At 38.3% G+C, this 17,806-nt stretch overlaps 1 protein-coding gene across 3 annotated transcripts in view; it reads right to left on the bottom strand.

The window, feature by feature from the left end:
• Window positions 1-14,942, bottom strand: part of kdm7aa (lysine (K)-specific demethylase 7Aa) — a 38,688-nt gene extending 23,746 nt beyond the window's left edge. For 2 of the 3 annotated variants that reach the window (XR_001636622.1, XM_016515504.1), the window contains exons 1-7: window positions 14,837-14,942; window positions 4,789-4,874; window positions 4,583-4,700; window positions 4,250-4,410; window positions 1,493-1,634; window positions 1,137-1,323; window positions 806-968 (exon numbers count right to left, since the gene is read on the bottom strand). Coding sequence is in view for 2 of the 3 variants with exons in the window: in XM_016515504.1 (XP_016370990.1) it covers window positions 806-968; window positions 1,137-1,323; window positions 1,493-1,634; window positions 4,250-4,410; window positions 4,583-4,700; window positions 4,789-4,874; window positions 14,837-14,934 (955 nt within the window). In the remaining variant the exon portion in view is untranslated. Of the gene's footprint in view, window positions 1-805; window positions 969-1,136; window positions 1,324-1,492; window positions 1,635-4,249; window positions 4,411-4,582; window positions 4,701-4,788; window positions 4,875-14,795 lie in introns of all 3 variants that reach the window. The other variant, XM_016515505.1, reaches the window with a different exon arrangement.
• Between the last annotated feature and the right edge of the window lie 2,864 nt (window positions 14,943-17,806).

Raw genomic sequence — 17,806 nt, forward strand, 5'->3', positions numbered from 1 at the left:
TCTACAAAAGCGCACATGCTATTTTGCAATGTGGGGTCAAACGAGGATACAAAAGGCATGTCGTTGTTTGGGTCGATGACAAATAAGAGCATCCACAATAAATAAATAAAAAATATTTTTAAAAATCTAGTTAGTTAATTTCTTGGCAATGTACTCCTTGTATTACTGTTGGTTCCATATGATTTTGAAAAGTATTTATAGAATTTAAGAAAAGTTTCAAAGTAATGACACTAAAAATGTCATGTGGTGTAACCCTCAAGTAAAAAGTAATACCAGTTTTCCTCGTGCCTTAAACATGCGAGTGTACACATCTTAATCATCATTTTTAAAAAATGTTTATAAATATAGGTTTCATAGTAAAAAAGTAACAAACGTGACATTACAAATATCATGAATTATTAATTCATAAATATCATTACTTTTTGGGGGAGTCACACCACATGACATTTTACAACCTGAACTGACCTTTCTTTGACACATAGCCATGAGGGACTCTAAGTTATGGTTTGTACATGTTTGTTGCACCACGTGATTTATGATAATATTAAAAGATCGTGGCAAACAACTAAGGTTTTCTGTAAGAATTTCATAATTTTAATGATGCTTGTTTCTTCATTTTGATATCATGACAGTTGTACCACCCTGACAATTCTGACATGAAATAAAATTTAAATGATTTTTAATTTGAATATAGTTTAATTTATAATTTAAAATGAATTTTAACTGATTTTATTTGGGCACCAAATGAAGGGTGGGGATAATCTTTTGATGGACACCAAAAGTTTGGCAAATTCTGCGTTCTCACCAGTGGGAAGGAAGATGGTAGTTCCCTGCTTCACCACACATTTGTAACACTTGTCGACTTTATCCCCAAAGAATACTTCGCTCTGACTGGGTGATGAGCTCCAGGACTCATATAGTGCAAGGTTAGCCTTAGTCGGCTTGATCAAGTAGAAAATCTTCTCTCCCTGCAAAAAAAAAACACAGCCTTATCAGCACTTATCACTTACATAACTGTAATATCACACGACCGGATCTCCACAAATTGCTCATGAAACCATTTAGATGGTCATATACAAAAAAACTGTACACTTCATAAAACAGATTCACATCATAAAACAGGCCTTAGTTCTTACCCAGAGAACATGATACCACACTGAAGTTCCTCCAAAATCGATGTGGAAGTCTGTGTAACTGTTTTTCATTCCCATGAGACAATACTTCTGCACAAATGGTTTGGGGAAGAACGAGTCATCAGGCCAGTAGTTCTCAACCCAGGACATCTTCTGCGCAATTTCAGGAACCTCCACCAAATTGGACATCCTAAAACAGAGCAGAAAACAAAAATTAGACTTCAAAAAAGCATTTATATGTGTTAAATGTATAATGCAACAACACTGATTTTAATGCTACTTGAGTGTTATCAACCAGTAAAATAAGCTGAAGTTATGTTGCATAGAAAGGAAAACGATGGGTTCCCACACAGACATACTTTGTATCAGAGAACTCCAGGCTGATAAGATTTAACACTTTTGGTCGTTCAGGCTGGTAGTAATATTTCACGAACTCTCCCAGCTTGAGCTTGCTGTCTGCCTGTCTTGCGACATCAATCACATCAATGACTTTATTTGCACCTGGAAAAAGAAAGTGGGATATTTTCAAATTGGGTGCGTGTTTACAGGACAGAGTTTCTCATACATAAATTCTCTGTTATGTCGGTTTCACAAACACAAAGTCTGTAATAAGGTTTTTGAGAGACACAGCCGCAGGGCCGCAAATCACGAATGACAGTTGAGGACCGGAAACAGCGCTGGACAGGTGCCGGTGAAGTGACTGCAAACCCCTCGACACACACGCGCACACACACAGCTGGCCAGTGTCTGATGACAGGGAACAGCTGGAGGAACAGTCCCACAAACACATAATTGTGAAAGGCTCAAGGCCAAATTTAGGAACTGGACAAAACACTGCACTGCCAAGCTGAAATTTTTGTGGTCATCTCCAGCATTTTGTGGTTTATAATATTAAGTTAAAAATCAACAGACAACATTTAAAGGTAAGGCCTTTAAAGTTCACCCCAAAATTATTCATCATTTATTTATCTATCATTATTTTATTATTATAAGTGAATGGGTCAGTGTTTTTAGTATTATTTACATACTATTATAGTATTTATCATATTTATATCATATTTGCATTTTTACATTTTCAGTTCAATTTCAGTTTAAGTTTGAGTAATTTTATGTGCTTTTGTCATTTTAATTAGTTTATCATTTCTATATAGCTTTAATTTTTTTTCTTCAGTTATAGTACTTCAAATTCAAATGCCAAGGCACCATTTCTAATTTTCATTGTTTTTCATCAAATATTGTAGTTTATTTTAGCTTAATTTCAATTACAGAAAATTAGCTCCAAAATGACAAAAAGTACCATAAAACTAACATAAAAATAGACCATACAATTATATTTAAAGTCTCCGATAACTTTTCTTGAGGAACAGACAGAAATTTAAGACAGTCCCAGTCCCTATTCACTTTCATTATTGGGAAAAGAGCGGCTTGAACACTCTGCCAAACCTCTTCTTTTATGTTACACAGAGTATTCGGAATTCAGAATATTTGGAAAGACATGATGGTGAGTAAATGACTAAATGTTCATTTTTGAGTAATGATACCTTTGACTTCCTTTTAAAATTGTTCTGATAAATAATGTTGCATACAGTTTGTTAAAGTCTGACAGTCTGACCACACACACACAACAATATTATTCTCTTAATTTGGCCATAGATGGAAGAATGAGTGTTTCTCATAATGTGCTTATCTTTTCTAAGAAAAGAAAAGCAGGTGTAGGGAGAAAAATGGAAGAAAAGACAGACAGAGAAGGTTAGTGGCCTTTTGTCTGTTGCCAACTGGCTGGGTAATATGATCCGTTGAGTGGCCCGCTCCCCCCTCTCTCCCTCTCTCTCTCTCTCACACACACACACACACCTCTTCTCCTCGACACCTGTTACTATTAAAACACTTCCAGCTTAAAGATCAGCGGCGTGCGAAAGAGGGAGCCATGCAACATAAGCATTGAGATAAAACAGCCCTATTGGGAATCTGAGCTCAGACTGGCTGTGCTGCACAACAGCTTTGTAACTGGAGATGAAGTGTTTCGGGCCTAATGTAGAGGAGAGAGAAGATAACCTCCACAGCTGTACAGGAGTTGGGTCCAAACCCATTCACTACCGGCACGGACGGATAACCATAATCACAATGCCACTTGGTAACCTAATGCTTTCCTGTCCAATGTGTTTAAAGTTGTTCAAAAAACGACTTGTTAGCTTCAATAAGATGATATTAAAACCAAACAGAGGTTTGAGTAAAAGGGCATTTCTTCAGGCACTTGGGTGCCCATCACAGAAACTTTATCATGCCTTTATTTATTTTAATTTTTAATTTTCAAATGCCTTTTTATGTATAGACTTTATTTTATGCTTCACTCAGGCTATGAAAATCATATAAATTAAATTTTTTAAAATCATGATAAAAATAGTGAAATAAACATCACTATTTATTGTGTGAAAATGATTTAATCTATCGAGATATTGTATTTGTTTATCAAGAAGACATAAAACATAAGTGTGAGCGTGTGTGTGTATATACAGTGGGTACGGAAAGTATTCAGACCCCCAATTTTACATATATATATATATATATATATATATTTATTAATTTTTTCCCCCCCAGGATTCTGTGATGAATAGAAAGTTTAAAAGAACAGCAATTATTTGAAATATATATGCGTGCATATAATAGAGGTCTGCTACCCGACCCGAGCCCGACGGGTCCCGAAGGCAGGTTCACACACGCAACTTTCATCTTTCTCTCTCTCTCTAATTCAAATAAGTTACATAATTAATTAATTCAAATAAATGCGATCTTACCGCACTGCATCTCTGTGTCTGATTTAAAGCAGGCCGAATGCTAACGAGCCTTAACTGACGAAAATGACCATAATTTGCAAGATGGAAGAATTATCGTCTTGTCGTATACAACCATTCAAAAACTCGGCATTCGGGCTTCAGTTTAAAGCCCGTGCAGACCTCTAGTATATTTGCACAAATTTCATGTGGGTCTGGTCATGAGTCCAAATGTGTTATTGATCTAATTGCGTCTCTTTCGCTCTAGTGCCCCACTTGCCAGACACTCTCCCGGGCTGTTATCTGATAGACAGCAAATGCAGTGTACACACACTAAGCTCTTACCCACGTAATGCTCCACATCACTGACAGAGAACGAGGGAGGGGGCAGTTTGAGCCCCAGTCCATCCAGATCATGGACCACAATGGGGTAATGGAAGCCCTTCCTCTCCAGGTAGCATTGGGTCACCTGGCTCCCATGCATCGGCAGCAGAATCTCATCGCCACTTTGAAACAGCCAAGACACACAAATCAACAGCAAGTCTTATCAGGTAGGTGCAAATTCCAAAGCCGTAACGAGATGTAACTAATGATTGTGATTATATCATAAAAACACATTCAAAGTCAAAGTAGTAAAGTTCAACGTCTAATCAAGACTTTATCCAGAGGTGCTTGTACCTGGCAAAGCTCCTGGCCTGGAGTTGCTGTACAAACACAGCAGTTCCTGCCTGCACGGGGAGTGTGCCATCATTTGGCTCCGTGTAGTCATGCCTGTGCCAGTTGTTGCGCTTTTTCACTGCGAAAGAGAAGGAAACATTCATAAGACTGATCCTGGAACACAACAAAAAAAAAATTGGGAAACACGTGTAGATGCACACACTTACTCATGGAGGGTCCATGGATGGGCTCACAGTTGGGACAGTGATAAACATCGATATCAGCAGCATGGTGCTCCACTACCTGAACACAACTGAAAAAAAGGCAAGCAGAATTAGAACCCAATAAATATAATTCTGCCACAACCATGTAAATGTGGCAGTAGCCACTAGCAAAGAACACAAACGAGTGTAATTCTTTAAAAATGTAAACTTGAGGTTAGCCAGCATCCTTTCAGCCATTAGCTATGCCAGCATTGATCTATTTTGAACTTTACCACACAATTTACTTTTCTTGGCTGAGAGCTCAACACTACCTCACGTTCAACACAAACAAAAATAATATCTGTAGTATCATGTGTAACCAAACATGTGAGGTTTTATTCGGAGTAAATGCAGATGATGCTGAGACAGTTGAAAGTTGCATGGGACAATGGTGTCATCATCTGAGCGTTTCAGAAAACACTACAAATTTCACATTGCTTACCACTGTCTACGTCAAACATTGTGTGGGTGAGCGGTGATACAATCAACAGGGCACTGCGTCACAATTGTGGGCTTTCCATCACCATCCATGTCACTCAAACCACAGACCAAATCACCTCGCCAAACAAGCCAAACCGCAACCACAACCATAACATTCAGCCACCCACACAAACACACATTCCAGAGGTTCATTTCAGAGTCACGCTGCCAACCACGTGAAATCAGCTAGCTGAGTTTTGACAGTCCAGCGGAAAGAGATTTACTGATGCTGAGATGAGTCAAACAACTGGGGCCACACAGGAAAACACCAAATAGTGCTCAAAGATGCGTGTTTACTGATGCCTAGTGTGATATTTGCTCTACTTTTCCTGTATCTTACATATAATAGCTTCTTTCTAGTCAAGCAAGAACATTCCAATACTCTCATTTTTTTGTTAAAAATCATAAATTGAGCCTCTTTAGCTGAGCACAACAATACTTAGCCCCTCTTTCAAATTCTGCACTTGCGGCCTTGTGGCCTTCTCTCATATATGTCTGTTAAGTCCACAAAAGCATAGAGTATCCCATTTATCAATTTATGATTCGTAAAAGCGCAAATGTGCAGCAACTATGCACTCTTGATACACTCTTTTGCTGAGGCCACACTGGTGCAGACTTGACAGCCAACTACTACCCAAAAGTCTGTGGCATTGCGTCACAAATATTCTCGCCCTGACCCACATGTTGCCCTTAAAGGCACAATATGTAATTTTCGCCGCTAGAAGACGCATATTCAAAATAAACAAAGAGACAAAGGTGTAGTTTGATGACGCCGTGACTGGGTGTGGAATCATGGGAGTTGTCGTCTTCATCCCCACAGCCGAAGCAATCAGACGGGACTCGGGCAGAAATCATGTTGATGGATGAGCTAATGATTTATTTATGACGGGACTCGGGCAGAAATCATGTTGATGGATGAGCTATTGATTTATTAACGTAGTAGAATGAAGCAGGGTGAGGCTGAAAGCTGTCGAAGCGAAACGAGGCCGCTGAACGAGCGCGACACACGGCTCGAAAGCAGCGGAGCTTTTATTATGCCACAGTCGACCGCTGCCGCTCCTTCCGCTCATGCATATGTGGGGTCGTGCGTATGTGGGGGAAAAAAGCAGCGCTGTTTTATCATACTAGATACATTTAGTTCTGGGAAACGGTCCGTGTCACTAGTTAAAATTGCTTATTTCTATATTTGTATTTCTATAATTGATTTAAACATTCTTCGAAACATTTGGGATAATGGAAGTACACAAGTCAGCAAAATATATAACGCTGTTCTAGTGGTTTTTGGATATTAATAAAAAAAATCGTACATATTGTGCCTTTAAGGCCCTCACTGAATCCACAATCTGGAGATAAAATGCTGTAGTCCACAGAGCCTCTGAAGAGGACTGAAATAGCTGAAAGCAGTGATAGTTGAAGTTTGTTTTTACGTTCTTTGCTTTTTGTTCGAAATACCTAAGCAGCAGTTTACTGTTAGTGAACATCCTGATGCATTAAAATAAAGCATATTTGCACTATGCACATCATCGACAAACAGTCCCATAATGCTTCAAAGTCATGTTGGAACAATAGCATTTATGAGATCAGCCCACGTGCTGCTGGAAGCGTTGTTTTATATTTGCACTATGCACATCATTGTCCCATAATGCTTCAAAGTCATGTTGGAACAATAGCATTTATGAGATCAGCCCACGTGCTGCTGGAAGCGTTGTTTAGATGAATATGTGTTATGTGCTTTCCTCTCAATAACAAAATAAAAACACAACAAAAACGTCATCGGTGAGAAAACAGCTGTTAAGAAAGCATTTGATAGGTGCAATGTGAATATGCTTGCACCAACAACAATTGGCAAATGTCCCGAAACTAAATTAGTTTTGTTTTGGCTCATTTTGTTTGAAATGACCTCATGCCAGTTCTTTCTTTGCTTTCGCTTGCGGTATTTGCTGGTAATGAAGAAGCTGTACATAGACACTTCATGTTCTGGAGATTACGGGATGTTGCTGCATTCATGTATAACAAGAGAGGTTCAACTCTTCCAGTTCCCCAAATAAAGTCTTATTTGAGTTTTAACGATGCTGCCGTAAACGCTCTCTCTTCCTTTCTCGCCATCAGAATAGAGTTAACATCAAGAGTGGATACTGTGCTATATGGGGCTGTTAAAATCAGCAGGGGACTTGAGCAGAAAGGTGATTCTGCTCAAAGAGAAGACAGCCTTTGAACACAGGCAGAGGACTGAATGTGCTGCTGTCTCCACTTTGATCTCCTCATTATTGCAGGAAACGGCAAGAAAAACTAAGTAGAACCAGGAAGCAGAAAGTTGCTGGCATCCCAGACGAGGCCTAGCTGGTGCTAACTGTTCGTTGGCTTAATCTCCTTTATAATCAGGCTAATACCATCAACACTATCCAGCTTCTGTTGGCAAGAAGTTTTACAGTGTCATTTTATGTCCATATGTCCATTATCGGTATCAGTTAGCCCATACTCATACAATTTTTTTCAACTGCAACCTAAAATGACTAAATTTGTTACAGCTTTTTTCAGAAACTGAAATGCTTTTAAAAGTGATGCTGACAAAGATTCATCTACTGTATGCAGTTCTTAAAATTTAGAAAATCATGTAAAAAAAAAAAAACTTATCAATGAATGTTTTTACCATATTATTTGATTTAATAAGACAAATTTGCAAGCTACTTCAAACATTGCAGGATTGGTTTTAGCCGATAGTGAGAATTTTAATTGTTCATGCTCATTACCCATATTTTTACATTTAGATTACCTTTGCCGTCATATAATTCTCATTTGAAATAATCTTTAATAACATTAATAATTTAATAACACTCTTAAATGTAATATTTTGCAAATCTCAAAATGAATATCCTTATTTCATTCTGTGCATTATAATGTTGTGATGTCTAAAATCACTTGTAGCAATTAAAATCATTAACATGTTATTGGTATCAGCTCAAATTTGTCCATTATCTCAGTTAGCCCATACTCATACAATTTTTTTCAACTGCAACCTAAAATGACTAAATTTGTTACAGCTTTTTTCAGAAACTGAAATGCTTTTAAAAGTGATGCTGACAAAAGATTCATCTACTGTATGCAGTTCTTAAAATTTAGAAAATCATGTAAAAAAAAAAACTTATCAATGAATGTTTTTACCATATTATTTGATTTAATAAGACAAATTTGCAAGCTACTTCAAACATTGCAGGATTGGTTTTAGCCGATAGTGAGTATTTTAATTGTTCATGCTCATTACCCATATTTTTACATTTAGATTACCTTTGCCGTCATATAATTCTCATTTGAAATAATCTTTAATAACATTAATAATTTAATAACACTCTTAAATGTAATATTTTGCAAATCTCAAAATGAATATCCTTATTTCATTCTGTGCATTATAATGTTGTGATGTCTAAAATCACTTGTAGCAATTAAAATCATTAACATGTTATTGGTATCAGCTCAAATTTTATTAATCGGCACATGTCTGTTTATTATGATTGCAAAATCCAAAGATTCTGGAGAGACTGCAGTGTGGATCCATACAACTGTGGTCTGAAAACATTAGATTAACAATTTAAAGCCTGTAGAATTCATCGGATGTTTGTCTTTCATCCCTATGATTCACTTGGAATAAAATCTGTCTCCAAATGGGATGGCCTTAACCAGTGCCGTGACTCCAGCTCACGCTGCGATAAAGTCACCTGGGTATCACAGCCAGACATGCGATGACACACGAGCAGATGGGGGAGGAAAGGTTTAAGGATGAATGACTCTACACCCACTCTTCTCCTCCACCTCCCTCCTACGTGAACCAGACAATGAGAGAGAGAATAGAGCGCTCAGATCTTGTCCCGCAGTTGATGAATGAACTGAAGTTCTCAGCAGTTTGGACAACATAAAGACCAACACAATTCAATCTGCTTAAGTGAAATATAAAAGTTGTACTTGTTCCATATAACCAAACAGGCTCCCACAATGCATTATGCACATCATCGACACACAGTCCCATAATGCTTCAAAGTCATGTTGGAACAATAGCATTTATGAGATCAGCCCACGTGAACGGCACAACAATGTCATAATAACCAGCTAAAAGCTCTTTGAGCACCAACTGTACAAATTTGCTTTGTAAAAAAAAAAAAAAGTTCAGGTTATAAAAGTTTTTTGGCATCACCCAAAAATCACATTTTCATTGTGATTGTTGATTGTACAAAGTATTTAGTACACCTAAAAGGATTAAAGTGGTAAAGAAAATATTTTTCTCTTTTTCGTTACAGCGTACTTCTCCACTTTTCCATTAACCCCGTTTCGTTCACATTATGTCTGGCTCATTAAACAATCTTCATTTTATTGCACTCATTTTGTCATGGAGTTTAACCATCCCTCCCATAATGCTTTATGATATACAAAGTGCTCCTTTTATCTCCCTGTCTTGGTTTCATAACACCATGTGAACCAGGTCAGTGTGCTGCCTGGAGTTGAGTCAGCCTTCCTGTCACCTGAGTTACTGATTAACTACCCACCAGAGAACCAAAGGCACAGAAAGCAAGACGGTGTGTAGAAAGGAACCCTCTGATTATTTTTTTTTCTAGTGGCCAGCATACGCAATTCCCTTTATTTTGTGTAACCAACTGTGTAGGTTGACTATTTGTCATGTGGGATGCCATGCTATATTGTGAGTTGTTAAAGGTGGGGTAAGCGATTTTCCAAAAATGCTTTAGAAAACTGATTCGGGCCGAATAGCAAAACAAACTTGTAGCCAATCAGCAGTAAGGGGCGTGTCTACTCATGATGAGGAGGAGAGAGCGTTCAGTGCACAGGACGGACATTAGCGAGCCGAGCGACAGAACAGCATCATCTATTTATGCATTGCTTAATACAAAGAGCCGAAGCGCCCATCACACAGATTGCATTTAAAAACATAAGAGACGTAGTGAAAAGAAATAAACCTCCACAAATTCGCGACATGTTTTCTAAAGGTTTAAACTGTTTTAACTTTGCATGGCTACATCTCTTGTGTGAGACGCGAGTGCAGCAGTCATTTCAGCATGAGTTTGTGTTTGTGTGTGCGGTCTGCGTCATTCATAGCACGTGCCTATATCGTGCACTATATCGAACATTTTTTATATCGTTATCGAAGAAGGTGTACCGTCGATAAATTCGGATCAGCTTTTCAGCGCTGGAGAGAACTCAAGGAGCGGAAGGCCTGTGATCGGACGCCGAGGTTGCTTTGTTTCTTCTCGATAGGTGAGTAACACCGTGTCTGCGCCGCAACAGCTAAAGTCTGTCTAGTACAAAGCGACCGTTGAAAATCATTTGAAATTTGTGTCAATACGTCATGAATAGAACGCAGCAGCAGTTTTCTGTCTGGGATTTGTAGTGTCGTGCCGCGCCGCATCCAGTGTAGACCATAGATATATATGGTATATATATATCGCGTCCGGTGTAGACATGGTGTAACATTGGTTTTGATTTGTTTCACAGAACTAATCGTTGCCTGGGTTGCGTACGTATATGTGGGGCGGAGCTATCAAAATAGGGGCGAGACCCTTTTGGGGTAGGGGCGTGTTTGTTTTGGTGATTTCAAATGTCAACATTGGCTACCAGAAATCGCTTACCCCACCTTTAAACACGCGCCGCAACAGCTAAAGTCTGTCTAGTACAAAGCGACCGTTGAAAATCATTTGAAATTTGTGTCAATACGTCATGAATAGAACGCAGCAGCAGTTTTCTGTCTGGGATTTGTAGTGTCGTGCCGCATCCAGTGTAGACCATAGATATATATGGTATATATATATCGCGTCCGGTGTAGACATGGTGTAACATTGGTTTGAACATTGGCGAGACCCTTTTGGGGTAGGGGCGTGTTTGTTTTGGTGATTTCAAATGTCAACATTGGCTACCAGAAATCGCTTGCCCCACCTTTAAGCAAAACACGCAGCTGAGAGTCTTACTACATTCACAAAAAGTGAGTGATGAGTGCCTTGTTCACAGATGTTTAAGATAGATACAATAAAAATGGTCATTTTTAAATGTTTAATTAATTTGCCACTTTTTTTTAAGACTGTTCCTATACAATATATTTGTAAAAATACAGTACTGGTTTACACAGAGCATTTTAGGGCAAAAAAAAAAGTTGTAAGCGTGGTCTACAGCCCAAAGTATACTTAAGTTTTGATGCAAACCTTTAGCGTATAGGTTCAACTGAATAAATAGCCTTTCAAGGAATACTTAATTGTGCAAATACTGGCATGTGACAAATGCGGCTTTTTGTCCACTGTCTGCACTATTTAATTTCAGAAGTTATTACCGCTAAAAATGTCTTTGAACAATTTCTAGAGCTGCAGGTATCCCTTAATCCCCTCACACAAGTGCTCATCAACACGGCCGTTTATTGCATCTTCAGTAGTTTTTCATTGTTCAGTCTCTTCTGTTTCTTTTCGGACTGCCACACAATGGCCAGGGTCACTAGTGCAAAAAAAAAGTTCAAGCCGCATACGCAAGCTGAGGGTTCGGAATAAGTGCAGTTTACGAAAATCAGACTGCAAGTGTACAGTACACAATACATTGCTGATGACGACATTTACGTCACATGCATTGTACACATACCCTAGTGCATTCATAAAAAATAGAGTATATTTGGACTGAACAACAGACTTTCAGACTCCATTGGATCTGTGAAGCGCCCACATTACTACCATGGACAGTGCCAATAGTAGAAATCAAATAGATACTACCACATAGGCTAAATAGTGACGATTTATCCTAAGTGTTTTAATTCAATATATGTTTAAATAAAATACGTTATTGTCTGTATACTTTCGTAACAAACATGACAGTTTCATTGGATTAACCCACTACAGAGCAGACGGGGTCAACAAACCAGGCCCTGATAAGTCAACACTAATCTTCAGGGCGTCTCAGGTCTGAAAACGACTCACACTAGGCTTTTGTTGAGACTCAGAAGTACATTTAGGATTTAATGGGACATAATGAGTTGAACACCAAAACATCCTTACAAACCGAGGGACCAGAAGAGGGAAAGTATTTTAGCATTGCCTTTACTTGCCCTCTTTCTCTCGCAAGCTCATCAAGTGTTCATGTTCCTATCAAGAGTGCACACATTCAAGTTAGGCACTTTGTTGTGGCAGATACATTTTTAAGAATGATCTGCAAACAGGGGGAGTCAAGTTTAGGCCAGTGTCAAGCCTTCTTTGTATAAGGCAGAAGGATTTCCCAATTATGAGCAATTCGGAGCCAAACAAGTCTGTATTTGGGAGAGTAAGGCTAGATGGGGTGTACATGCACACATCTGCTGACCCCATGTGACCCTAAGCCTTCTTGCTTAGAGATCCTCCCCCTATACATCCCATATTTTTAGTCCTATTCTTGCTAAAAGTTTTTGTACAACCACCTAACTAATTCGTACGATACCGCCATTTTATGAGAACGAGTTGGTTGGTCGACGCAAAAAATGATGATAACAGTAGTAGTGGCAAGTATTTTCTAATGTGTTGTGATGTACGTCTCAATAAAACGAATTACTGAAAAAGAATGAAAAAATTAGGGTTGGACTTTATTCTCCCCCATCAGTTGTTGATTAGATTGAGGATTGTAAGTAAGGGGCAGAGTTTAAGCAGACTACATGACTGGAAAAGTCTGGCATACGTCACCAGAGAAAAGTCTGTCATTTCACCGGAAGATCCAAGTTATGTTGGTTCATAATAATATTAATAACATTGCAGATTGGGTAAATTATCATTTAAACTTCAAGATGAGTTTAAGACCGTTTCGAGAACAAAGCTCAGGCTGACCAATGGTGAAAAGCCAAGCCTAAATAAACCAATGCATTCTTGAAGTTTCCAATTGAAACGGAGGGTTAACCGACCTCTTTGACGACACTCAGGTTCCAGAATTTGTTTACTTTCAGTCTGAAAAGGACAAAAGATGGTCTCAACCTCAGCTCTTTCCAGACTGTGTATTGACCTTGCAGCTCCATCAATCAGCAGATCTGTGGCCATCTAAACTCACCTGTAACCCTCAAAGAGCTAGGGTTTTGATACACAAATCGCAACCTGCTATAACTCTCCAGATGAAATGGCTTCTAAAGAGAACTAACCATAACATCACATGCCATTAACCATGTCTTTTAAAGTGATTGATTCACAGGTTCAGACATTCACCTCACGTGCATTCAGACAGACATCCGCATTCTGCCATGCTTTTTGGTGTCCAAATTCTACCCAAGAAGTTTCACATCTCTGATTTTGGGAAAATTGTGTCTCGTCAATCCAGAGCGAAGTGACACACAGAGCATGTGGTAACAGTTTTGTGCGTCACTGACGCTGCAGAATCACAGTCGTTCCCTTCGCTTCTTCTTCTGGCCTGCAAAGGCGCCAGTCTTTGTCTCGCACTCTCACAGGGTTTGGGGAATCTGGCAGCTCCACAAAGTTACGCAAGACTTCATTCTCAACACCCGCACAACCGCTCACTGTGTACTGGCGATTACTTCGCAAGACAGGAAGGAAAGCTCAGCCCTGGCTCATTTACAGACAAGAATCTGTCCTGAAGCTTAAAGGCAGCTACTTTTGAAAATATGCCAAAAAATTTTGGTGTGCCAAGATGGATATGGTTTTGTTTGTGTATCTACTTATCAGAAAAAGTCCTGTTCTGCCAAGCAACTAGGAATGCTCATACATATTGCACAACTTGTCTTGCCACATACAACAATGTGACAGAAGAGAACAGTATGGCACGATCAGACATGATTATCATATATACAGTATATGCATACCTGTCAAAACACAATTAAGCCAAATATGTTTATTACAGATTAGCTTTACACCTCTGCATGCGAAATAAGATCATATATACATAAATACACACACATACATATACATATATACATAGGCTAGATATACATATATCACAGTTTTATTGTAGTTCAATAACATAGTTCAATAAACTATGGCTACCTTGATAAATATTTGTAAGAAAACTCACTCAGCTGAGGTAAGCCTTAAAGCAAAATATTCAAACGTTTGGCCAATGGCCATATAAATCATAAAATGCATCATTTTAGTGTTAAATCTGAGTTAAATAAAGCGAGAAACATCTGTTTTCTCCAAGTTCAGCAAAGCATGTCAAGCTCAAACAGACAGACGATTTAAATGTCTAGTTTCATAACACACATACAGATGAGCCATGTGGCTTTTGGCAGCTCACTTCCAAAGGAAAGCAGAATAATCTAATCCTGAGGGTAAGATTGTGGGAGACAGTTTGCCTTAAAAGTTCCCAGTACACATTTATCATAAAAACATTTGACAGAAATCGAACAATAACGCTCAAATCACATTCAAGTCGAGCGTGATCTCGCACCGTCATATTAAAAATACCCTCATCGCGCGTCACCAACACTTTCACATGACACCCCAGATGTACACCCAAAATACCCCCGTGGCAAGGCGGTCTGTACATACCAACCGTTCCACATCTGTTAAGGAGGCCATAATTTCCATACCTGCCGTGGAACCAGTCTTTACAAATGTCGCATTCGATCATAAACCGGTTAAAATCATAGGGCTGCCGGCAGACACAGTAGAGCGGGGCAGCCGCCATCTTCCTAATGTCCCTAAACAACGCTGAGACCTGTAGGGGCGGGATTAACGTCAGCGGAAACTCCCGAAGGGAAATAGGGGCGTGGTTAACATAAACGGAAATGGCCGAAGTAAAATCCGACCAGTGCCGAGTCTGCCGACATCAGCGCCTGCCACTGCAGACATGGGCTCCATCACGATCACTTAGAGGTTTCGATGAATGAAGATTGTAGGCGTACTTCTTTTCACAATAAAATTCAATTCATACACTGAACTGCTGTTAAAAACATTCTTAGGGTTTTGATTTTTTTAAAAATTTTTCTGATCCGAAAACACCACTGACCTACTAACATGATGATCATGTCAAATGACATACAGAGCAGAGCCTGAAGCGAGACAATAAAAGTAAAGCAGGTGTATAATATAAACTGTAAATAAGATTTTATTACTACTATGGAATCACAAACTTTGTCAATTTACTCTTTGTACTCCATATATTACTATTTCAATATCAAAAGAAATACTGCACGCTTTATTCATAAATAAACAGTCATAAAACTGAACAGAAGATATCTACAACAATCCTCTGTATATTAATTCAGAATCAGCGTGCTGCACGTGTACTACGTGATCAGCGGCTTTCTGTGAAATGCGCAGATAGTAGACTGGGGGAGGGGCTACGCAAAATCACACTGCATATAAACACACACACACGCACGCACGCACACACACACACACACACACACACACACACTCTCTGGCGCACCATGCTGTGGTTAACATAAACGGAAATGGCCGAAGTAAAATCCGACCAGTGCCGAGTCTGCCGACATCAGCGCCTGCCACTGCAGACATGGGCTCCATCACGATCACTTAGAGGTTTCGATGAATGAAGATTGTAGGCGTACTTCTTTTCACAATAAAATTCAATTCATACACTGAACTGCTGTTAAAAACATTCTTAGGGTTTTGATTTTTTTAAAAATTTTTCTGATCCGAAAACACCACTGACCTACTAACATGATGATCATGTCAAATGACATACAGAGCAGAGCCTGAAGCGAGACAATAAAAGTAAAGCAGGTGTATAATATAAACTGTAAATAAGATTTTATTACTACTATGGAATCACAAACTTTGTCAATTTACTCTTTGTACTCCATATATTACTATTTCAATATCAAAAGAAATACTGCACGCTTTATTCATAAATAAACAGTCATAAAACTGAACAGAAGATATCTACAACAATCCTCTGTATATTAATTCAGAATCAGCGTGCTGCACGTGTACTACGTGATCAGCGGCTTTCTGTGACATGCGCAGATAGTAGACTGGGGGAGGGGCTACGCAAAATCACACTGCATATAAACACACACACACGCACGCACACACACACACACACACAGTCTGGTGCACCATGCTTGGGACTCTCCATAGGCGTAATGGTTTTTATACTTTACAAACTGTATTTTCTATCGCCCTACACCAACCCTACACCTAAACCTACCCCTCACAGAAAACTTTCAGCTTTTTTACAATCACAAAAAAACTCATTCTGTATGATTTATAAGCTTTTGTACGCATAGGGACCACTATTTAGGTCCCCACAGTGACACAAGTCCCCATGAGTTGGTGTGTATTCAGGTTTAAGTCCCCACCAGTATAGAAAAACCTACACACACACACACACACACACACACACACACACACACACACACACACAGAGGCTGATATATCCCCACCAGTATAGAAAAACCTACACACACACACACACACACACACACACACACACACACACAGAGGCTGATATAACTGGGCAAATATTCTTCAAATATTCTTTCTTTTTTTCAAGTGTTTTATTGTCATGGCTGTACAAATAAAACAGGAAAATATTACATATTAACATACATATTATTAGGCTTATTACATTTAATATAATGTAAAAAATAAATACGGACATTATTACTTAATAAATTAAACATTAAATAAACATCAATATTAAATATAAACAAACAAATAATAACAAATATATTATGAATACGTACATAGATATTGATATAAATGTATGAGATATAATGTTTCTATAACACTGATGAAAATATAAATAAACAACATAAAAAAGTATTACTTAATATAAAATACAATTAAATATCACATGACAAAATGAACACAAATAGGCCATAATACTGGAAGACCTAAATGAAAAGGGGGTAAATAAGATGGCATGATGTTTCCCAAGTCTTCATGAAGTAACTGAGCAGTTTTAATGGTTTCAAGAATAATTTGGCGCGGAGGGATACATATTAACGTTACAATTGAATTTAATTACTGACATTTAAAGGACACAGTGGCAGCCAATGATTCATTTTGTAGACGTGTGCGCCGTCTAGCGTTGGATGGATGAATGTGACGATGTTATTTACTCATATTCCTGCATTAATTGACTATATGCCAGACCGCAAGTACATTATAATGACTTCAGAGTAACACTAATAAAACGATTATGAATGCATAAGGTATTGGTCTAGTTCATTATTGGAAAAAAAAAAAAATTATTATAAATAAATTAATAAATATGATTCTTACATTTATCGTTAAATGCCTGTTATTGTATCTGCTTACTGTGATAATATTGTCAATTATTATTTTTGTTATTATTATTATTTAAATCCTAACAGTAGTAGGACTCATAATTGTAGCTTTGGTAGTACTAGAATTAGTGTATAACTGTTTCTCACTAGAGTCTCAGTATGTTGATATTTAAGAATGTTTGGTTATGAATATAAATTGTGGGAATATTAGTTGCTGGATCAGCTCACCTGGATTTTCATTGCCAATTTGGCAATTATTTGTCATTTGAAATGAGTGATTACAGCAGTCTCACTGAAGAG

Source organism: Sinocyclocheilus rhinocerous, unplaced genomic scaffold (genome assembly GCF_001515625.1).
Source record: "Sinocyclocheilus rhinocerous isolate Xijiao unplaced genomic scaffold, SAMN03320098_v1.1 scaffold357, whole genome shotgun sequence".
Classification (NCBI taxonomy): domain Eukaryota; kingdom Metazoa; phylum Chordata; class Actinopteri; order Cypriniformes; family Cyprinidae; genus Sinocyclocheilus; species Sinocyclocheilus rhinocerous.